Genomic DNA, 19,103 nt, shown 5'->3' with positions numbered 1-19,103 from the left:
CAACCTCCGTCTGTTTCCTCACGTCAGAGAGAAGTGATCAGTCAACTGTTCATTGGCCTCGTTCAAGAGACGCTCATAATTGCTTTGCTATATCTGGAGGTCTATTTCTGCCATCACCCGCAGCCAGTCAACACGCACATTCACACACACTCGTACATCGGGGTTAGACGGAGATTTATTTCCACTGCGTCTTCTGGGATTCGCCAAAAAAGCCGTGAAAGACGTAGAACAAGTTTCATGATGAAGCAGGGATCCGACCGTGGTTTGGGTTTGACACTGTGTATGAGACCTGTCCAGGCTGTAGCCTCCCTGACAGTGTACAAAGAGTGATCCTGTAGACGGATGCTCATCTCTGATCTCTTCTTCGCCTCTATTTAAACAGGGAGGGCTGTTCCCGACCGGCTCTGACCACAGGTTGTAGGATCGAGCTCAGGCTCAACAACAAATATCTTCCCCTTCAACGAGTGGTCGGGAGAAATGACCAAAATATGAACAATTAATGTTTAAATTACAGGCAGGAAGTATTTAGGAAAACATGGGGCCCATAAATGAATACAATATGAAACCAGTGTTACCCTGTGGATATATAGAGTTATATATTTTCATTATTTACATTTCTTTCTTTCTTTGTTTTTTGGTGTTGTGGTTTTTGATGGTTTTTATTAAGATTATCTTTATCTCTTCTGTTTATGTCTTTCTGTGTGATGTTACTGGGTTTTTTTATTGCTTTTTTTATTGTTTGGAAAAGAAATAAAAAAGTCTATTACAAACAGGGAGGGCTGTTGACTTCTTTCAGTGAGCATGGTTTGTTTGTTTGTTTGTTTGTGCAGTGCGGCCGGAGGCGAGATCTTCAACCAGTGCGTGGCAGATCGGGAGGACGAGGCCTTCAGCGAGGAGGACGTGAAGAGGCTCATGAGGCAGATCCTAGAGGGAGTCTCCTTCCTCCACCAGAACAACATAGTCCACCTGGACCTGAAGGTCAGCAGAGACACCTCCACATGATTCTTTGTATTCCAGTTACAGTCCGTTCAGATCCACTCTGACTCCTGAATGATCTGTGAAGTGAACCAGTCACTTCAGATAAAACCTGCTTCATTCTCTGGGAAAACGACGTCACTGTGACGTGAAGAGTTCAACATTTCAGGCTTTGGAAAGAGCAGCTAAAGCCTGTAAAAGCCACAGATGAATCACCTGTACACTTGTTATTTCATGACTGAACAATCCGCTGTGTGTCATCAGCTCTTCACTCTTAAAACTGAACATGTCGTAATAAACATTATAGTAGAAAAAGCAAATGTGATATCAGCTAAACACCAAAACATCAAACATCAAAATGAGCATCTCCAGTATTTGTCCAGGTTTTCTAATGAGACAGATCGTCGAGGTTTTGGAGTGGAGTTTAGTTTAGTTTCAACAGCAGCATCTGTTTTCAGGAACAGTGTTACTCTGAATAATCCACAGAACACACCGTCCACCTACTCACATCTCATCCACCAGTCCATTCATCAAATTAGCAGTTTCACAGCTACAGCTGCAACAATTAGTCAAGTGATTCGTTTGATGATGTAACCTTGAGCTCTAGGAAATTATGATGGGCATTTTTTAAGTTTCATTGAGATATTATGAAAATAATCATTAGTTGTACTTTTCAGCAAATTCTCAATACTCTGAGATAAAGTGAACAAGACAGTCATTAACACCCACTTAACTCAAATGCAGCGCTTCACATTTGATCCTTTAGAAATAAAATGATGCAGAGTTCAGGGACTCGTTCAGGAATTACAGCAACAGACCAAAAAGCTTCAGCTCCGGTAGAAAAGAACAGACACTACAATCAAATGATTCTGAAAATATGAAAAGCTTTGTACACGTCCATTTGTAGTGTTTTAACATATCCTGCTGAGACAGAATAAAGTTCAGTTCTACTGAATAAAAATGACCATGAGAACAGACTATAATCCTATGAAACTGTACCAGAATATAAACCTTTATGAAACTGGTCAAACATGAAAGACACTGATGCTCTGTCCATGAAGGACAGAAGATCAGGTGGTATAAATTATAGATTAGATTATATATCAGACGTGTGTGTGACAGTATCGTGTCCTCTGATGTCCTGCCAGCCTCAGAACATCCTGCTGACCAGCTGCTCTCCTCTGGGGGACATTAAGATCGTGGACTTCGGCCTGTCCAGGATGGTCTGCAGCCACCAGGAGCTCAGGGAGATCATGGGAACCCCGGAGTATGTTGGTGAGTTGCTGCTCAGCGTCACGTCCACCACCTCACAGTAACGGACGAACTGATTAAACGCTGATTAAATGATACTGAGGTGTTTGTGTTCATGGTTTCAGCTCCCGAGATTCTAAATTATGAGCCGATCAGCACAGCAACAGACATGTGGTAAGAAACTTTCTTTTTGTTCTGTGGGGTTAAACTTTAGGAGAAACATTGTTCTGTTTGTTGTACGTCTCAGCAGTGTCACAGGGTTAAACTGTCATTGAACTCTAAACTTTATTTACTGTTACAGTCACAGCTGTATACAGATGTTTCACTGAGGTCTGCTCAGTTTTCTATCTCTGAAACTTACTGTGTGTAGGATTAGTTGTTTCCAGCTTTGCCTCCCCCTAGTGGTTTTATCACTGTGACAACACACGGACCACACACACAACACAACCTTTCACTGCCACTGTCTCATTTTTACACAGATAATAACTAATTAGAACAACACTGTGATTATCTGTAAACTTTCAATGATAGATATTGATTGATATGATAGAATATTAAAAGAATCATTGAAAAACAATGATGACAAATCCTTATGCGGCTTTAAGCTTGTAATGACCATGAATGACACAGACAAGGTAGAAAAGAGAGGGAAGTTTAGAAGAGGATGCAAACCGCTCACCATATCCATTATTTAAAAAATATATTATCCATTTTGTCAGTTTTTAGTGTCTACATCATTTGTAAATCTTAGCCATAAACAAGCCTTTATATCTCATGAATCTCTTTACCAGTTAATTTATAGCCCCTCCCCTCTGTGTACACTCAAAACATCATCATGTGCAGGAGGAAGGATTTTCCTCACAGAGAAGACGGTTAGCATAGCCGCCCGCTAGCTGCTAGTTTGTGTAAAGTGCCTTAAGTAGTCGATAAGACGATAAACAGGCTGCAGTCCATTTATTTAGTCAATATTGACTGTGTTCAAGTGGATGATGTTAATGTTCATTCTTTTACTTTAATGTTTGCTCCATCAGTCCACATGAATTTTTAAAAAATATTTTCAAAGACTTAAACGAGCTCGTCCTGAGGAACTGAGGTGGAAGATATAAATTAGAAACAATATAATAAAAAAAATTAAAATTAAATTTGATTAAAATTTTGTTTTGTTTTCAAAGCTGCATTTGTTATTGTGGATGAAGGTTTTGTCATCCTGCTCTCACCCTGTCTGCTCAGGAGTATCGGGGTCTTGACCTACGTGATGCTGACGGGCATCTCTCCGTTCCTGGGCGAAGACAAGCAGGAGACGTTCCTCAACATCTCCCAGCTCAGTGTGAGCTACACAGAGGAGGAGCTGCAGCAGCTGGACCAGGCCGCCCTGTCCTTCATCCAGATGCTGCTGCGCAAACAGCCACAGTCAGTCCACACCTGTCCACACCTGTCCACACCTGTCCACAACACACAAACTCATGTGGCACTAAACATGATTCATTTTGTTGTCAAACAGAACAAGTATGAAATGTTTATTTGTATAGTTATACATTTATATAGGATCACGTCTCATGAATATAATGTGGACGAGCAGTTACTGCTGAGCTGCAGATAGAAATATTATTTACCATCTCGACTGGAGCTGAACGATATGCAAACAAATCATGTTGTGTTTATTTTGGCATATGTTGTGATTTCAGTTGGAATGGTTGTTTTTACATTTGATTTTAAATTTTAAAATGATGTTGATTTGATTGTTGTTGCTCTTGTACCAAACAAACATGTTCCTTTTGGTCTGGAGAATGTGATCTGTAGGTCGGAGCGTCTCTGCGGCACCAAAGCACTGATGGTGCTAACAGCGTACAACAATGTGACACATTTTACTTTCATCAAAATAACTGCAGCTCCTGTGATTTGGATATTGCAATTTAGCCATTTTGTGAATTTGATTTGGTTAATTTCAGCAGCTGAGCTGTGACAGTGGATATAATGACAAGTGCGTTAACGAGCTGCTGTATTAATGATCGTGAAACAGGCGCTGGAGAACTGACTCTCTGCCTCTTAATTAAATATTGCTGTTCTTTCACAGAGACATAATTTTCAAAGATTTATTTTCTCACATTCTTTGAATCAAAAAAGCCTCAAGACCTTAAGTGAAGCTTTGGTGACCCCTAGTGGACATCACAGACGCTGAAGTCGTTACACACATTGATGTGTGTGTGTGTGTGTGTGTGTGTGTGTGTGTGTTCAGGGACCGGGCCACGGCGGAGCAGTGTCTCAAACACCCCTGGCTTCAGTCCTCAGAGTCTCAGGAAACCCAGACAGTGGAGGAGATCCTCCCAGTGGAGGAGCAGGAGGCGTCCAGCACCACCAGCAGCACGACCGCAGCCGAGGAGGAGGAACGCCCAGTGACGGAGGAGCTGATCGTCATGGCCGCCTACACACTGGGTCAGTGCCGCCAGTCCTCCACCTCGGAGAAGGAGGCTCTGGCCGCCGAGCAGAAGGCCATCTCCAAACGCTTCAAGTTCGAGGAGCCCTTCAGCGCCCTGCAGGAGGTCCCTGGGGAGTTCATCTACTGACCCCGCCCACCACACGCACCGCCAGCCTCCTGCAGAGGAAAAGTTAGTGTTGTCACGGTAACAAAAGTAAACCTGCTTATTCAAACTCCCCTCCATATATACTGTACGTTTGTAATCAGATGCTTTTGCACAGTCAAACTGATTTCATTTAAGAAGTTGGACTTTAAGTGCATTTTTTAAGAACCCACTTACATATTTCTCCCATAATGCATCACCTTGCTTGACACCCACCACACCCCAACGCAGCTACAGTAGATTTTATGTCACTTGTATTTCATTTGGTTTGCTGTTGTAGTTTTCTTTCCCCCTGAATAACTGGCCAAATGTCGACAGGTGTGAGACATTTCCACGAGCTACTGTAAATTTGGAAATTGAGCTTTGAAGAGTGAGGTCGTCTTTTTGATGGAGGGAGGAGTCCATCACAGAGAGGCAGAGGGACAGAGGCTGAATCCAGATGTCCAGCTTCCAGACTGGGACTTTAAATCTGAGAGGAAAACGCTCCATGACAGTTTAGAGTAAAATGTCTTGGATGTTATCACTCCCAAAATCTTAACATGTAAGTCTTAAGTTTTAAATTTACGAGTTGTGTGCAATATAAAGCCTCAATACATAGATATATTTATAAATAAAGAATTAAAAAAAGATCATAAGTTCGTCTTTGACACTGGAAACGGTGTCAACAGAACCGTCTCACCACAAGGTCCAATTGGTCGTTGTTCTGGAGCTTTTGATCATGTGATACAATCTTTGATCTCCAGTTGTCATGGAAGGAAATTCAATTATAATTTGATCTGCACTTCAGTGACAAGTGGGCAACAACAACATCTGCTGACGACCAAAAGCTCCAGAACAGCTACTAAATGGACCTCGTGGTGAGATTGTTTCAAATAAACAATAAATAAATATCTGTTTAAATATCTAAATTATGCTAAAATATTAATATTGATATTAATGTCACATCCATGGGGCTAAAATGTGGAGGTAACATTCAGAACAGTCTGATGAGGTCTGCATGTGCAGGGTGGTCTGGACATGTGGATTCAACCAGGGACAAACCCAGAGGAGCAGAAAGTAGAGCAGAGCGCACAGCCACCAAACACACCGAGCAACATGTTGCTTCAGTTTCAGTGTTATCCCTCAGACAGGAAGCCACATACGAGCACTTCACACACACTTTGTGTCTTGTGTAAGAGGGGAAACTTCTTTCCTATTAAGAGCCTGATTGATACTGGATTTTTAGGCAAAGTCTGATAACAGCTTTTACAGAGTTAAAAAAAAAAAACAAACAGCTTTGATAATAGAATAAATAACTGTGACCAAGATATGTACTGAACATGAATTTGACGGTGTAAAAATGAACTTGTCAGCAACTGTGTAATGGAGACACTGTTCCTCATAGACTTTACGTCATTTGAATGACGTGCAAGTAAGAATCACTTTTCTGGGCTCTGGGTAAGTTTTACAAATGTAAAACAGATAGTCAACAGCTTACAGACATTTCTATTACAGCGATGGTCTGTGGAGAAAATGCATTTTTGAGCTGCAGGGAATTTGTTGTCATTGCAATACCGTGAGCGAACACTGGGCAAATTGGCAGTAATTGGCTGTATTGTCATTTTTCCAGCTGAGCTCCACCCACTTCAAACCAGTGAGAGAAGCCCAGGTAAAAACTTAATGTGCAATGAACACTGTTCTAACTTTGAAACTACAAGATGTTGTGTTCATGTTAAACCTTCATCACTTATAATAAACCTAGTCAAGTCCAGAAATTACTGGACAGCCAATCAGGAGAGAGAACTGTTAGCAGCCATTGTCTGAGTCCTAATTCTAAGGCTCTTGAATCCTCCGGCTCTTGTGTGAAATCACAGGTGAACACTGAAATTAAACCATCATGTTTTGATGACGGGGCAGAGGGCATTCTGGGAAACGAGACGTCACTGAATAAAGTAGAAAAAAAGACAAGTCCGGTTTAAAGAAACTAACAAACGAACTCCTGCCACTGACACCAGACGACAGGGAGAGCTCGTCTCTGTCGTGACGGTGCAGGAGACGCTGAGAGCTCCACTTTGCCAGGTGGAAACTCTCCACAGTAAAAACTGTGTATATAGGAACAAATGCAGGTCCAGTCATCATATATGTGCATGTGTACTGATGACTGAGGTGATTTGCAGTTGGGACTGTTTGTCACACTTGCTACAGAACAGTGAGGAGGAACTCACTTTTCTTACTCTTTTCATGATTTTTGAATTCAGAAGCCAAATCTGTGTCGATTTCTGTCCATTTCCTCGTGTTTGCTGCTTTTCCTCTGAACAGAACCAGCTGCTCCGAACTCAACCCCGTTTGTATCTTCTCTTTTTTTTATTTTGTATTTTTGGTGCCATGCTTGGAGATAATATTTGATTATTTTAACTCTTGCTGTTTTTATTTCAGGTGTTTCTGTGTAATATTGCAAATATCTGAGACAGAATTTTGGAGTTTTCTAATTCTGTGTTAATGATGCAGATGTTGTTGTTTTTAAGAGGTGCGTACTGTTTAAAGAGCCATGTCACATACTCCTCTCACACTGAGGACTGACCCCCCGCGGTTCAGCTCTCTCTGAAGCAATAAAGACAGATCATTTTAAACTTGTACGTGTAGACAGTGAGCGCTCTACACTTCCACTGGATCTGTACTGTAAATTTGTGTCTATGAAACAATAAGCTGTTACTATGGGAACAGATTTGTACATGAATGTCCCCTACTGTAAATAAACATTTCGAATGCGTGTTGAGTATTTCACTTGTCTTTTGTGATCAGAGCACAGATTGTGTTTTAGCGGCCATTTGTATCTGAGCAACATGATTACTGACCAACACATTAAACCCCTTTACATTCATTAGTTGTTACAAAAGCACAATAAAAAAAATTAAATGGCAAGTTCCATAAGATGCAGAGGATGCCAGTGTCAAAATCTAGTTTTAATACATTTTTTATATTGGTATATTAATATAACTAATTAATCAATCAATCCCACTTCATTTGTTTAGCACTTTTCATACAAACAATGTAACACAAATTCCTTTACAGAATAAAAGCAATTTAAAAAAAAAACAACCCCTCACACACACACACACACACACACACACACACATGTTAATACACAGAACAATAAATGACCAAGTAATAAATAAAAACAATAAAAAATAAAACAAAAATAACAGGAACTGAGGAAACGATGAAGACTGGAAAAGCAAAGATAACAACAGAGTGATAAAGATCAAATAAAATACTAAAACAGAGGAGATATATTTATAACCTAGAAATAAAAGGTAGGATATTAAAAAAATAAAATCGTGAAGATAAAATTATCAAATGTTAAAAGAGAAACAGAAATAAAAGTAGAATTAAAATACATAACCAGATATAAAAGTAGGGTATTAAAAGGAAAACAATCATAGAATAAACATACCAGTAAAACAGCTTAAAATATATAAATAAATAAAAAGATAAATAAATTAAATTCAATGAAAAGACAGACGCAAAAGGTGGAAACAACTGTTTTATCACTTATTACAAACTTGTGTGTGTGTGTATATATATATATATAAATAAACTCACCTGTTTACATTTTACTAAAAACTAAAGTTTTGCATAATTGTGGGCGCGGCCTCTTTGGGTCACAGGTGGGTGTATTCAGTCCATTAGTTGTCTGCTCGGGGTCACTGCAGCTAACATGAACTGGTGAATTTAACCTGTCCGCCATGTTTGTGACGTTGGGGAGAAATAATACGTGAGGAATAACGTGAGGAAGTCTGTCTTCCTGTTTTCTGTCTGTTTTCAGAGGTGAGTGAAAATCCGTTTATACGTTAGCACTAATTAGCAGGTATCAGTGTCTGCATTCACCATACCTAGCCTATTAGCTTAGCCTGTTCACTAGCTAAGTAGCCAGCAAATGAATAAGCCTTGGGTTAACCTTCGAGCAGGACAGCTAACTGTGCTAACGATGCTAACGGGAGAGTCGGCATGTTATTTAACCGACAAGTCGCTCCACACACGCCCCACCTCTTTGCCCAGTTGTGGATTAGGCGGGAGTTAGGTGGAGTCAGGTACAGCCAAGATGGCAACTGCAGACGTCCATCTTTATTTATAGTCTATGGCTGTGGTCGAAAAGTCAAAATAATTTAATTGCCTAACCACTTTTCCTTGACCTCGATGGAAAACATCATGAGGTCAAGGAAGGTTGTGAAGGAGAATTCATCAGGACTTAGGAAAGATCTTTTAAAAACTAACTTAATTTATAACACATGGAGAATAAATGCTCCTTTCCTAACCACAAAAACAGAGGAGACAGGACTGAAATGTTGAAATAAGATGACATGAAAGGAAAAGACAAACGGAGAAAGAAGGAAAATTTTATAATTAAATATGAACAAGGAAATGAACAAGAGATCAGAAGAAATTATATTCATACATAAGTACAGTTTCCCGGCATAGACGCCTTTGACTTTTTCATACAGTTGTTAATTAAAGAAAATTCATTTTTAATGCATTCCACAATGGGAGGGGCTATAGTGTTATTATTATAGTATTTTGATTTGATTACTATGTTGTTAAGTAGAAAGTAAATATATTTGTTTTTCACGATGACTCCTAACTGGACAAATTTGAAAGAGAACAGATCTATATTTATGGATTTGGGCTTCATTAATGAGGGTCTGCCGAAGTGAAAGGTGGTGCCAAGGAATTATGGGATGGCATTTTCTCTTTTCCCTTTGTTAAGAAAGGTCCAGTGTTTCCTAAGCTAAAGGTGATAAGATAAGAAGCACTGAAGCTTCTCTCCTTATCATTTAGAGAATTGGACCACCGCAGATACATCCCGGTCATTTCACTCAGTTGGGAAACTTCTGAAGCAAAAAGGCTTTTCGACCGCAGCCTATGAATAAACTCAAATATAAACAGGATTTCTCTCATCTAAAATTATAATTACACAATGTAAAGGCTTTTTATTGGTTCCTATGGGGCAGTAACATGAGAAAAAAAATATTTTTTGTGGAAATTCCCTTGTCACAGCAAAACAGAGACATGCTGAGAGGTAAGAGAACAGATAAAGAAACATGTGAATGAAATTGTTAAAAAATAAATAAATAAAATTAAAAGCATACAATATATAAACTACAATACCTTAGACTATGTAAGTGAATTGCGCAATTATTTAGCGAAAGGAGTCAAGATAGCCATGATGTGTGAACTATATATACAGTAATATACACGCTACACAATAATAATACAATACCATGTAGAAGTCAAAGAGAGTATTATGATATAACATATAATATGATAATATAAAAGCATAATTATAATGATAATTATAGCAATAGTAGTAAAAATATGGAATTGTTATGATATTGTTATATAGTTATATATAACTATATAATATAATAATAATTATTATTTTTGTGGGTTTATGCATAAATACTTTTCAGATTCAGATGTCATTTTTCAAATTAACACAGTTATCCATGTTTTATCACTTCATAACTTCTAATAAATAGTAGAAATTTTACAAATACTGGACATTTTCAAGAGACCAATATGATTCGCAGCATCCACTGGAATAAAAGGTCAAAGGTCATCATCTGCCAGGAGTCAGTGGATGATCGCAGGATGCAGGAATTTCACCTCTGACACCAGAGACCATCTCCCCACATATACAGCTTAACCACCAACTGATCAACTCCATCTGCTGAGGAAGGCCATGAGTGACTGAAAGCTCCAGAATATGTAAGTGGATATATTAATACTATTACTCTTCTCTCATTTTATTATTTCTGTTATTTCTGAGTCATTAGTAAATTCATTAACCTGGACAAACCATGACAATTCACTTATTGCGGAGCTGCAGCTTCACCTCTAGTGGCCACTAGATGGCAGCAACGGTCCACAGATTAGAGGCCTGGTGGACATGATCATAATGTGAGTGAGATTTAATTGATTTTCCTCGAGAAAATCAATAACTGATGATTCTAGTGTTTGAAGGCCTGTGTGGTTTGTTTCAGAGAAGATATTAATTTGTTGAAATGTCAAGTAATATTGGCAAACAGCAAAGTAACGTGAAAGGAGAAGGTAATTAGGGTTTTAATTATAAGTCAGGTGTTAATTCCCACAGTAAAACAGACACAGAGTACACAGTAGATGGAATCAATAATTACTGAATCAAGTGACAAATTAATATGTATGAAAATATGTGCAATACAGTCAGATGATATAATCTATAAACAACTAAAATGAAAATTCACCACTAAACTACAGTTTTTTTTTGTAAAACATAAAACAACATTGTTTCAGTCACACGCTCAAACACACCTCTTAAAGCTGCATACAATCAATCAATCAATCAATCAATCAAACTTTATTTGTACAGCACTTTTCATACAGGTTAGTGCAGCTCAAAGTGCTTCAGATGACTGACCAGCGAAAAAGAAAAGGACAATTTCAGTAAGAAAACTGCAAGATTAAAAGCTGCAGTAACATCAGCAAACAAAAAAAAACATAAGAAAATTAATAATAAAAGAGCAGATAAAATACAAAATAAAAGAACTGTCTGCTTGTTTGCTGTAAACTCCACATCAGTAACTACAGAGTTTAATTTGTACCAAAGACACCTGACGTTCAGCATCAAAGTTCCCAGGATTGGATTCTGTTCTGAGCAACGCATCAGTACATTTCTGCAGTGTTAATGTTTCTGTGGAGGTCAGGCTGAACCGCCGCAGCAGAAAACCAAACGGAGATCGAATCAGTTTAACAACAGGACAAACTGAAAAACACAATCAACGTACAGACGAGCCTGAAGGTCGTAAACAATCCGACAAGAGACGAGGAAGTTTGAGCAGCAGAGAGAAGAGGAGCTTCAGAGGAGGAAAACAAATCTCTAACCAGACGGACGCAGCTGTGTTTTCACCTGCTGTTACTCACCTGAGAATCATTTTCCAGCAGTAATTATCGGTGATACTGTTTGACATTCATTTGACTGTTCAATTAGTGTTTGATAGTTCCATTAAAATGATTATTTTTTTATTTCAGTTGAAGTCTTTCTTAATGTGCTTGATTTAAATCCTCTCCCAGGAGTCTTTGCAGCATCGCCACTGCTGCTCTCTCTCCCACTTTAAAAACATCTTCAGCCAGATGTCATTGGTCAGTGCGCTCTGGCTTCTGTAGCATAGCAACACAACATCCCAATTCTTAACTCTAATTGGCTGCAGGGTGTGTTACATTTTCAAATCAGTGCGCAGCTGTGATGCAGCAGCCTCATCAACATGCTGAATACTCTGAATAACCAGAGGGCGACTGCTTTCAGCTTTACCTCGGCCTCAGACAACAGGCTGCTGAATGTCATCACTTTTATTGGACAAATTTAAATATTGAACAAATTAAATATTGGGCTAACCAAACCAAATACATTAAAAGGATTAATAATATAATAACATATAATATGTACAATTAAATACTTAGATATACAAGATACTAAATACAAATACAAAAAGTAGCAGCATCATTGGATTTTTCTGGAATAAAATTCTGTAGATCTGAGCTGATTAGACTTTAAGGACTTTACTTAGCTAATTATAATTTATGATGAAGCAAGAGCAGAACACAAAGCCATAGAAGTGTACCTCTAAATAAACTCTTCCTGTTGTCTTCTGCCCACTGCTTATTCTATAAAACTGGACCTACTGGGAGCTGTACTGGGAGCTGTACTGGGAGCTGTACTGGGAGCTGTGGCCTGAGCCCACTCTGCTGCTCTGCTCCTCCTGTCTGTTGTCTGTATTTTCTTCAGGCAGTTTGTTGTTGTTGTTTTCAACTTTATTATTCATATAGTGAGTCAGTGACAGTCGTCTGCTGCCTCTGTTTAAACCAGAGTGAAGATACAAACACATAAACGGTGGTCGAGTCAAGTGTCAAGTGTTTAGAGGACGAGACTCAAGTCGAGTCTCAAGTCGCTGTGGATGGACACGATAGCTCAATAATGCCTTGATCAGACTTCTTCCAATTCGGCACAAACATTCACTAGGACTCAAGGACGAATTGATTAGATTTTGAACATAGATATAATAAATATTTGATATGACTGTAGATAAACAGGGATGTAAACCAGGCAGTAATTCTAGTTAGAAGTGGGATTATTTTCTTTTTCTTTATCTTGATTTTCCTGTCCTGATGTTAATCCTTTACAATGGTAATGTAGCCCCCTGAGATACAGTGAAACAGCTGACTACTTTTCCTGAATTGTGCTGCAAATCTCTGCTACATGGACTGGAGTGTTTACACCCTCTGATACCCAGTAATTACTACATCAGGGTTCATTTGTCTGGGGGCACTGCTGGAAATGAAACAGATGAAAGACTGAAGCACTGAAGAATTAGTTAAAGTGGATCTGTGTGTGTGTTTTTGTGTTTGTGTGTGTGTTTTCCCCCCAGAACGTTTTTCCTGTTAGCATTCCTGCAGTCTCTTTGCCAAATAACAAGTGTCTGCAGCAGAGCAGCAGACCCACATTCAGCCCTCTTCCCCATAAGGATTTAAAGCTGCAGACTAAACTACTTTATGGAAGATTTGAAATGACTAAAAAGAAATAAATCAAAGCATTTTTTATCCCATTATCTCGAGATAACAAAGCTCGTATCCCGAGATAACGATATATTATCAGGAGAAAACTATTTTGAGTGATCCTCACACACTAGGTCGCTGTAACTCTCCTCCTTAGCAACAATCATTGGTAACTCGTTAGCTGAAAATCATCTAAAAATCTAAAACATCATCTATGAAAAGACACAGTGTGATTTCTGCCCTCGGTTTAAATATTGTCTGATGCTTTGATCAATGTGTCGTCCTGACATTTTCACTTCACAGCTCTAGAAGTTTCCATCTGCATCTGATTAACAAAGTAATTATAATGAGAAAACAAGCTTCATTATCTCGAGATAACGGGAAAATTATCTTGCTGTTGTTCCACTCTGCAGAGGACAAACATATGGAGAAGCCCAGCAGTGTGTGTGTGTGTGTGTGTGTGTGTGTGTGTGTGTGTGTGTGTGTGTGTGTGTGTGTGTGTGTGTTTTGTCTAATTCTCTGCAGATTTGGATTCATTTTCATTCAGTATTTTAAACTGAACATTATAACCATCATGAAGGAGGATTTATTGATGAACTGTTTAATTAAACATGAGTTTTAGCTTCAAAGTGCCTGACTGGGATTTATTGGTTGGTTTTAGTGCAGTTCTCACCTGGGAACAGGGACAACTGGCTCTTTGCTCTTTAATTTAATAGTTTAATCATGTAATTTATGATTAAAACTATTACCTTTTTGGCCCCTTAATACTAATCAACCATGGTCTGCATGTCTCAGTCTCTCTGAGTATTGTTGCTGACCATGGTCATCCCTTCATGGCCACAGTTTACCATCTTGTAATGGCTGCTTCCAGCAGGATAATGCTCCATGGGGAGTGATGCATCATGTCAACATGTTTCCAACATCTGGGGGAATCTGTGACATGAAGAACTGAGGCTGTTTGAGAGCAGAGGGAGGAGTAGGTGTTCCTAATAAAGTGCTCTGTGAGTGTAGAACGTATGTAGAATATAGTGCTGTCTTCACAGACCTGTCAGGCACTAAACTGTACTGTACAGAATATGATTATTTATTGTCACGTAGACTTCGTATCCCAGCAAGCATGAAACGTCAGAAGGATGTTGGACTCTAACGACTTTGCATGGAGGTCAGATGTTTTGATCACGACCAGAATATCGGTATTTCATGTCAATATGGCGTTGGCAACACAACTTTAAACCAAAAAAATATCAATCAGCTGTCGTCAGTGTTCTGCATCAGATTGATGTTGACTTTATCCTGACATTGAATTTTTTGTCACCTAACGTCACAACCTTCATGCAACCAAATATCAAGATCTAACGTCGTTAGCAAGCATCAACCTCCAGGGCTGAAACATCAAGCATCAACATGAAGAACCAGAAGCTGCAGTTCCTCTAACGGCCACTAGAGTCTGGCTCCAACAGTGAGTCAGTCCCCATAGACTCCCATGTTAAAATGTCCAACTTTACAGCAGAAATAAACACGTTTACAGCCTGTTACAAAAACTGTTTTGGTCTCTAGAGCTATAACTCACCTGTTTATATAACTCACCGGTTTACATTTTATTAAGGACTACAGTTATGGAGGATTGAGGGTGTGGCCTCTCTGAGTGACAGGTGGGTGAGCGTATACTCACCCATATATAATCTCAGAAAGAAAGAAAAGAAAGATAATCTTTAGAATTAACCATCATGTCGGTCACAACATGGCTGCAAATGAAAAGGTCCATTATTGTAAATCTTCATGTGCCGTGAAGAAGAACACGCTGCGATCTGCAGCTCTCGTATATCAGCTTTTCAACATGGAAATCCGTCTCCATGATGTTTGTAATCATAAATATTATTGTGAGCTGAATGAAATATCACCATGACATTGTTATGAAGTGGGATTTAATATAAAAAGATAAACAACTGAAAATGACTGATGATTCATTTTTCATCACTTCTGAATAATTTGGATGAAAGATGAAATATTAAAAGTTGTTTCTGCTGTTTATGACAAATGACAGATTTTATTCTAGATCTGTTTTCATCACATATTATTCACTCACTCACTCCATCATGCACACACATGCACGCTCGCTCGCTCGCTGCTGGGGGATCCATATGTTTGTCCTCCGCTGCGTGGAACAGCAGAGAAGTGTAAAGGCTCATCACACACACAGCGGGACGTGAACTGGAGCGTCTGGTGGCGGCAGACTGACATCAGTGGCGAACACACAAACACACGTAGCGTGAGGCCGGTGTAATAACACAGGCTTTCATACAGGCCACACCCTGACAGCAGTTGTTGGGATGTTTACACAGGTGATGGCAAACACCTGATCCCACGCTTGTGTCAGTGTCAAATCCAAAATATCCTGTAGACTTATTATTTAAACCAGCTCCTGGTAGATTTATTATCATCATCTCTGATGCTGAAGCTCTGATTAGAAGGAGTGAAGTGTAGAAGGGAAACATCATCTCTATGTTCCCATGGTTCTATGTTCTGTTGTTCTAATATAGTTCTTTTATATTTTAATCTGTTTTAACAATACGTCCTTTTATTCTATGAGTACTTTCTGGATTGTTTTCCTGCTTTTAGTCTTCAGTGTTTCCTCAGTTCCTGTTGTTATTGTCTTATTGTAATTTATTTATTTATTGGTCATTTATTGTCGTGTGTGTAAATGTGTGTGTGTGTGTTGATTGTTCTGGTCGGCTGGTAACTAATAATCCAGGTTGCATGCGCAGCAGAATGTGATCACAGACTCTACACCAGCATTCTTAGTGTTTACGAAGCAAATTGCTAGAAACCAGTAAAGTTGCTGGTTAGACGTGAAGTTGAGAGACGTCTGTCGACTCTAACATGTACTGTACTGTAAGCTACTGTAATTATGCTAACCAAGTCTAGACAGTGTTAGCGCTTGTAGGAAGTGAGATGTGACCCGCTTGTGTCCCATACGATCGACTGGCAGCACGGGTTAAAATCACAACAGCTCCATTCACACAAGTTATATCACTTCCAGATGTTTGTAATCAAAACGTACCAGACATGAGATTTTTCAGCCATTAACAGCTGATATTTGTTCCCCTCCTGTCATTTTACAACATGCATTTTTCATCAGTTACTTATTGATTTTTTTTTTTTAAGTAATGTAGGAATGAAAATTATTTTGAAGTGATATTGTCAATTGATTTTCCACCTTTTATCTAATTATAATCAAAGCCGTAAACCAAATACAGCTGATAGAAACACAAGAACTAAACTTGGTTTGTTTTAGTCACTGTGGTTTGGAAATACATCTCTCAAGAATAATTTCCAAATACAGATGATTCACAACAATTAGAAACACAAAGCACGAACGAATTGTTCACTGTTGTAGTCGCTGCTGATGAAATACAGAGAGTCTGTTGCTCGTATTGTTGGTCTGAGATCGTATCTGAAGTGACCTGTAAACTGTGACGTCATTACTTATCTGTTTCTGTGCTTGGTGTATGTGAGTGAGTGAGTGAGTGTGTGAGTGAGTGAGTCAGTGAGTGAGTCAGTGAGTGAGTCAGTGAGTGAGTGAGTGAGTCAGTGAGTGAGTGTGTGAGTGAGTGAGTGAGTGAGTGTGCATGTGTGTGATTCAGTTGATTCAACTGTATGATCATTTTAGAAGATGTAGTTTTGGGTGTTGTTGAATTGTTAATTGAATTATACTAAGATGTTTTTGTCATTTAGCCTCATTGATATAAATGGGATGGGGACAAACAATAGAAACACCTGTTTATATAATGAAATACAGTTCAACAACATCACAAACTGCAGCCTCCAAAATGACCATGAAGTGTCATGAAGGTACGATTACACGACTGCATTAGACGTTTTGGATTGGTGTACTTTGGTGTATTTTCTGTACCAAAACATCATAACTCTCCCAGATTGATAATTAATAATGAAATTAATGATGACTTCCATTTACCTGCTTCAGATTCAGGGTATCATGCACGTTGACTCACTGTCACTGACTTCCTGTAACCCCTGAATAGAATAATTTAGTGTTATTAGTAACACCTGCCCTGCTCATGGGACATGTGTGTGTCACTGGTAGGCCAGTGTGTGTCACATGACTTAGTCTTGACTGTGGTTCCTGGTGGTAGACCCATTCAGACTGTGTGTTTCCTGCTCTGTTTGAACAGCCACTCCGCAGCCTCCTCTCAACATCTGTCCCAGCTGCCCGGCTCAGATCAGGAGCTGTCCATGGTGCTGAACCTGAAAACGCCCCATTGCCACAACTGACATATGCAGCCCTTCAGAAATGCACAGTGTAGTAAAGATCATTAGACAAGGGAGGCAGAGAAAACAATACAGAGCCCTTTATCACAAGCTATGAGCCATTACAAGACATTAGAAAAGCCGGCAGCCTCTAAGTAGCTGTTGCCGTGTGAAGATTTATATGTATAATGTATAGCTGTATGTCAAAAACTATCCAATTAGTTATTGCTCAGCTGTCTGGCAATCAACAGGTATCATTGAAGGAAAGACTGGTGCTATTTTATTTCCATATTTTAGTGGGACAGTTTTGTTTATGGGATCGGTTGATTCAAAATAAAAAAGGATGAATGACCTGATGGCTTAATGGTTAAGACATGGATCGTAAAATTTCATTGTCCTCAGCCTCTCTGTCTCTCTCCCTATGTTTCCTGCCTGTGTCTACAGCGACTTCCCGTTAAAGGAAATAAGTAATGCCCGTTATTATCCTTTTAAAGGATTGTTCTTTAAAGCTGCATTAATCATAATGTTGCCCAGCAGGGGGCAGATGAACTACAAAGAAAACATAGCCTGAGCTGTAACAGCCTTATAATGTTTTTGTTTTAATATTCTGCTGACACTAAGCAATATTAAAATCTTGCTGGAGGCCCCTTTATAACCACCTGACAAATGTAAGTTTAATATTCATGTTTCTTTTAGCTCTGTTTTGGTGTCGATCAACTGAGTTGTGGTAGTTTATGTAGTGTATTGTGGTAAGAGACAGTGGTGAGACCAAAGTCAGACAGTCAATGTGCCATAAAACCAAAACAAAGATCTAATTAGCTCCATGGAGCTGCAGAGTTCAAGCTGATTAATGCAACTCTTAAAAAACACCATGTGTGACTTTGGTGTCAGTTCTTCAGGAATGATGTACTTGAATTTGGAAGATGCCTCTAATGGTTATCAAAATCTAATCTAACAGCTAGTTACTCCACTTTAGTTACTCCACCCATGTTAATTTGGAAAATGGAACACACAGGAAGTGGTTCCTACAAATTAAATGCAGAAGAGAACAGCTGGAGGTTCGTCTGAGAAAACTTCACATGCAGAAAATGTCAGGACTTGTGATTCTTATTTAAAATGAGATAAAAGCTGTTGCTCACAGACTTTCTCATATATTACTCTGTTTTAGTTTATTACGACCTGTAGCTCGATCTTATTGTTGGAAGTGATTTTATAGAGCAACAACATCCACATAGGGAGGAGGCTGGTTGGATGGGTCAACGGAAAGTTGGACTTTTCCCACTTCAGACCAATAGTTGATGGTGTTTCTTTTTTCCATGACCGTTCCCCAACCTTTACCACGTGTTTACTGTAACCATGACAACGAAGGTCCCTCTGCCACCAGTACACTCCTAAAGGTCGTATCAGAGGGTAGGGATAGATTACCCGTACGGTTGTTAAGGTTGGAGGACCTCTTGCGACTAA

At 39.1% G+C, this 19,103-nt stretch overlaps 1 protein-coding gene and 1 long non-coding RNA gene across 3 annotated transcripts in view; both read left to right on the top strand.

Annotated features, from left to right (window-relative positions):
• stk17a (serine/threonine kinase 17a) overlaps positions 1-7,554 on the top strand; it is a 32,404-nt gene extending 24,850 nt beyond the window's left edge. The window contains exons 3-7 of the mRNA XM_056364641.1: positions 831-978; positions 2,124-2,250; positions 2,352-2,400; positions 3,457-3,636; positions 4,463-7,554. Coding sequence (XP_056220616.1) covers positions 831-978; positions 2,124-2,250; positions 2,352-2,400; positions 3,457-3,636; positions 4,463-4,790 — 832 coding nt within the window. The 3' untranslated portion in view covers positions 4,791-7,554. The remainder of the gene's footprint in view (positions 1-830; positions 979-2,123; positions 2,251-2,351; positions 2,401-3,456; positions 3,637-4,462) is intronic.
• Positions 7,555-7,901: 347 nt separating this feature from the next.
• LOC130161378 (uncharacterized) lies at positions 7,902-17,937 on the top strand. Of its 2 annotated transcripts, none has more exons than XR_008826135.1 (3): positions 7,902-8,612; positions 10,373-10,550; positions 17,564-17,937. It is a non-coding gene; the product is annotated as an uncharacterized LOC130161378 (long non-coding RNA). The 2 variants fall into 2 exon arrangements; XR_008826136.1 differs by lacking the exon at positions 17,564-17,937 and adding an exon at positions 11,525-11,843.
• The last annotated feature ends 1,166 nt before the right edge of the window (positions 17,938-19,103 follow it).

Source organism: Seriola aureovittata, chromosome 20 (assembly GCF_021018895.1).
Source record: "Seriola aureovittata isolate HTS-2021-v1 ecotype China chromosome 20, ASM2101889v1, whole genome shotgun sequence".
Classification (NCBI taxonomy): Eukaryota; Metazoa; Chordata; class Actinopteri; order Carangiformes; family Carangidae; genus Seriola; species Seriola aureovittata.
This window is presented reverse-complemented; position numbering and strand designations above follow the sequence as displayed.